At 39.2% G+C, this 3,397-nt stretch overlaps 1 protein-coding gene across 1 annotated transcript; it reads right to left on the bottom strand.

Moving 5' to 3' along the window:
- Nucleotides 1–277: 277 nt before the first annotated feature.
- On the bottom strand, nt 278–1,762 carry LOC134847718 (2-oxoisovalerate dehydrogenase subunit beta, mitochondrial-like). Its single transcript, XM_063864904.1, has one exon. It carries the CDS (start codon nt 1,640–1,642, stop codon nt 554–556), a length of 1,089 nt encoding a protein of 362 aa, XP_063720974.1. The 5' UTR covers nt 1,643–1,762; the 3' UTR covers nt 278–553.
- Nucleotides 1,763–3,397: the final 1,635 nt, after the last annotated feature.

The raw sequence follows: 3,397 nt of genomic DNA, 5'->3' as shown, positions 1-3,397 counted from the left end.
CACACCAATACTAAAACTATTTACGCGCAATTTTCGAACAAAAATAAACAAAATCAAAAACCATGCATCCGAAAAAAAAATAATGCAAAAAAGTTTCTATGAGAAAATTTGTCTGTTTTTCTAACGGAAAATTTTTGTGTGAATAAAGAACCAGAAAAACGTTTCCCAAAAACGGCATTTTGACCATAACCTGTTTTTTTTTAGAAAATAGCCTGCGGCGCAAAAAAAACTGTCAAAATATGGTCTATATAATATTCAGGGAGCGCTCGGAAAATCAATTTGTTCGACCTAAAAAAAAGGTCGACAAAACTTTCGATATTTTTTTTGAAAATCCGTCCCCTTCGAGGAAACCGATCCGCCCCTGCTCTAGACTCATCAGAACTAAAGACTTTAAACAGGCAACTTAAAATTATAGCTCATGTGAACAAAGTTTATCGCTAGGGTAAAAACATTTAAATTAAGAATACTCCCATTTCGATTTCAGACTTTCTAACAATCGATTTACATAGGGTCTGCTAAATATTTAATACAAAGTTTGTTGCTATGCTAGTTTCTAAAACGCCAAAACTTTTTCTATTGCTTCAATCACTTTCCATTTTGTAGGCATATAGAACGGCTCAAACACATGTGGAAACGGAGTATCTAGTCCGCAAACACGTTCAATGGGCGCTTCTAAGTTAAGAAAACAGTTTGTTTGAATTGTTGCTGCAATTTCAGCTCCAAAGCCTCCTGTTAATTGAGCTTCATGACTCACAAGAGCTCTGCCAGTTTTTGAAACTGAGTCACAGATTGTATCCACGTCCCAGGGCACAATAGTCTGCAGGTCAATCACTTCGCATTCAGTTCCGTCTTTGGCAAACAGCGCCTCAGCAACATCCATGAGAACGTGAACTTGAGTGCCCCATCCTATGAGAGTAATATCCTTACCAGGGCGAACTATTTCTGCCTGGCCAATTGGAAGTTCATAGTCCTCTTCCGGAACAATATCTTCGGCAGTTCTGTACAAAATCTTGGGTTCAAAAAACAAACAGGGATCTGGAGTGTTAATGCAAGCTCGTAAAAGACCTTTGGCTTGGTACGCTCCCCTCGGAATTACAATTTTTAATCCGCTGCAATGAGCGAAAAACGCTTCTACTGATTGCGAATGATAAACTGCACCATGACCAACTGCTGAGCAAGGCGCTCTAATCGTCAGACCTCCACAGTTAAATAGATTCCCTGATCGGTAGCGATATTTCGCAGCTTCGTTGACCAATTGATCAAAGGCAGGGAAAATGTAATCCGCAAACTGTATTTCAGCTACAGCAGTCAAACCACCGACTGCCGCTCCAATGCCGAATCCAGCAATCCCTTGTTCACAAATGGGAGCATTGAAAACTCTACTTTCCCCATATTTATCGCGCAAGCCCATTGAGCATCTGAACACACCTCCGAACGCCACATCTTCACCAAACAAAATAGCACTGGGATCCTTTTGAAGTGTTATGTCTAATGCTTGAACTATGGCTTGGAACATGTTTAATTTCGGATGATTGATATTTGCAGAACTTTGTACCTGAGTTGTGTTAAGGGTAGTTGGGTGATAGGTAAAATGGGCAGCAGAACGAGTGCCGACTATCCTGAAGGCCGCAGTGGCTTTCATATTCTCCTGAAATCAATTTAAAGCAAGGATAACCGGTTACTTAGCAAGTAGCACAGAATGTCTTAAAAACCATAGTCCCCATAGCCCCATAGTCTTAACAAAAAAATGTTACTTTCAAATTAGTGTCGTTATTTTCGGCGTCGTATGATAAAAAGAGCTGAACGAAAAACTAGAGATTAGGCATATTCGACGGTCATAGTAAAATAAGCAACTTGAAAACAATTTTTGTAGAAAATGAAAAACAAAAAAAAACATATTTCAAAAATTTAGTATTTTTTTGCAGTTTGAATATTTGATTCCGAAAATGCGCTAAAATACTAAAAAAAACTAACGTTATAACTTAAAAGGCAATAATTTCAAACCATTTGAGGGAGCAAACAAAGCACCTTTTGAATCATAAGATTATTTGTTTACATGTAAACGCAATTAAAAACGCATGTTAATTTTCCCACAATTTATACATTTACCCAATTTGTAATAACTAAATCATCATTAATTCAATTTTTATGATACAATCGCTTTCCAGCAATTGCGAAATAATCAATCTGGTACGCCTTATAACCTTAGAAAACTAAGCACACTGGCTGAGCCCATTCTAGAAAGCCAAACTCCGTCAGCAATGGAGATGCTTAAAAGAGCTCAAACAAATTGTTATAAAATGTAAAATTCTGAAACCCTACGGCGTTGAGCCAAATCTCAATTAGTCTCTCCTACATGGAGAAGTAATTTCAATTTTTTTCCCTTTTTTTAGAGGAAAAATCTTTTATATTTTACCATGTTAGAATTGAAATGGTCTACATTGTAGCGGCTAGCTCCCTCTACCACAGCATGGAACAACTGAGCGACCCGGAAAAAGAACAATTTCTACCCGAAATATTGTCTAATCCCGGACTTTTTTTAAACCCGAACACCACGAACCCACAGAAGAACCTCGCAAGCCTAATCTGCAGGTCATCTCTAGCAGAAAAACGTCAAGTGATGGTGTGGCACGACATCATCAATAATTCTATCAACAACCACAGCACAAACAATTACAGAGCTTGCTGAAGAAATCCTGAAGAAACTGAAAATTATCGGCGCAATTGTATACTGTCATTCCTATTACGAGGTGTCTCATTTCAAAGAGGAAGAGAAGAACGGAGCTGGTCAACGAATATCAGGCACTGCACCAGGACGTCGAGCTGGAGCTAAAGTCTCCGCGGATTGTGTTCGAACACCAAGACAACCTGCCAGCTGTTTTGTCCGAGCTTCGTTCAAACACGAAAAAGAAATCTCAATCGAGAAGGAGGGCGGAGAAAAGAAGACTGATCAACAGAGGCGAGGAAACTGTTGGTCCGACTGACGGGGAGGCTTCAGCGGAAAGGGTGAGTTACAGTTGTGTTAACTGTGTTGCTTTGTGTCACGTGAGGTTTATTCCTCGTGGCCTGCAAACCTATGAGCACAGTTGTACTCCCACCTCATATCTTGATTCGGACTTTTAAGAACAAACTCATTTGGAAATTAGTCCGTGATTATGCGTCCATTTATGTTAAACTTATCAACTGTAACCAACGTGTTAAATTTGTGAGAGTTTGTCCAAAAAACGACATTATACCTGATTTATTGAGGTTCAAGTTACCGGAAAATGGGATGTTTTCGAACCGAGCGTTACACAGTTTTCAGACAAAATTTCTAAGACCGGAGATTAACAAGGCAAGGACAGATCAGAAAAACGTTGAAGTCAAACTAGAAAGGACGAGAGGCGCAGTACAGAGG

This window comes from Symsagittifera roscoffensis, chromosome 6 (assembly GCF_963678635.1).
Source record: "Symsagittifera roscoffensis chromosome 6, txSymRosc1.1, whole genome shotgun sequence".
Lineage (NCBI taxonomy): Eukaryota > Metazoa > Xenacoelomorpha > Acoela > Convolutidae > Symsagittifera > Symsagittifera roscoffensis.
This window is presented reverse-complemented; position numbering and strand designations above follow the sequence as displayed.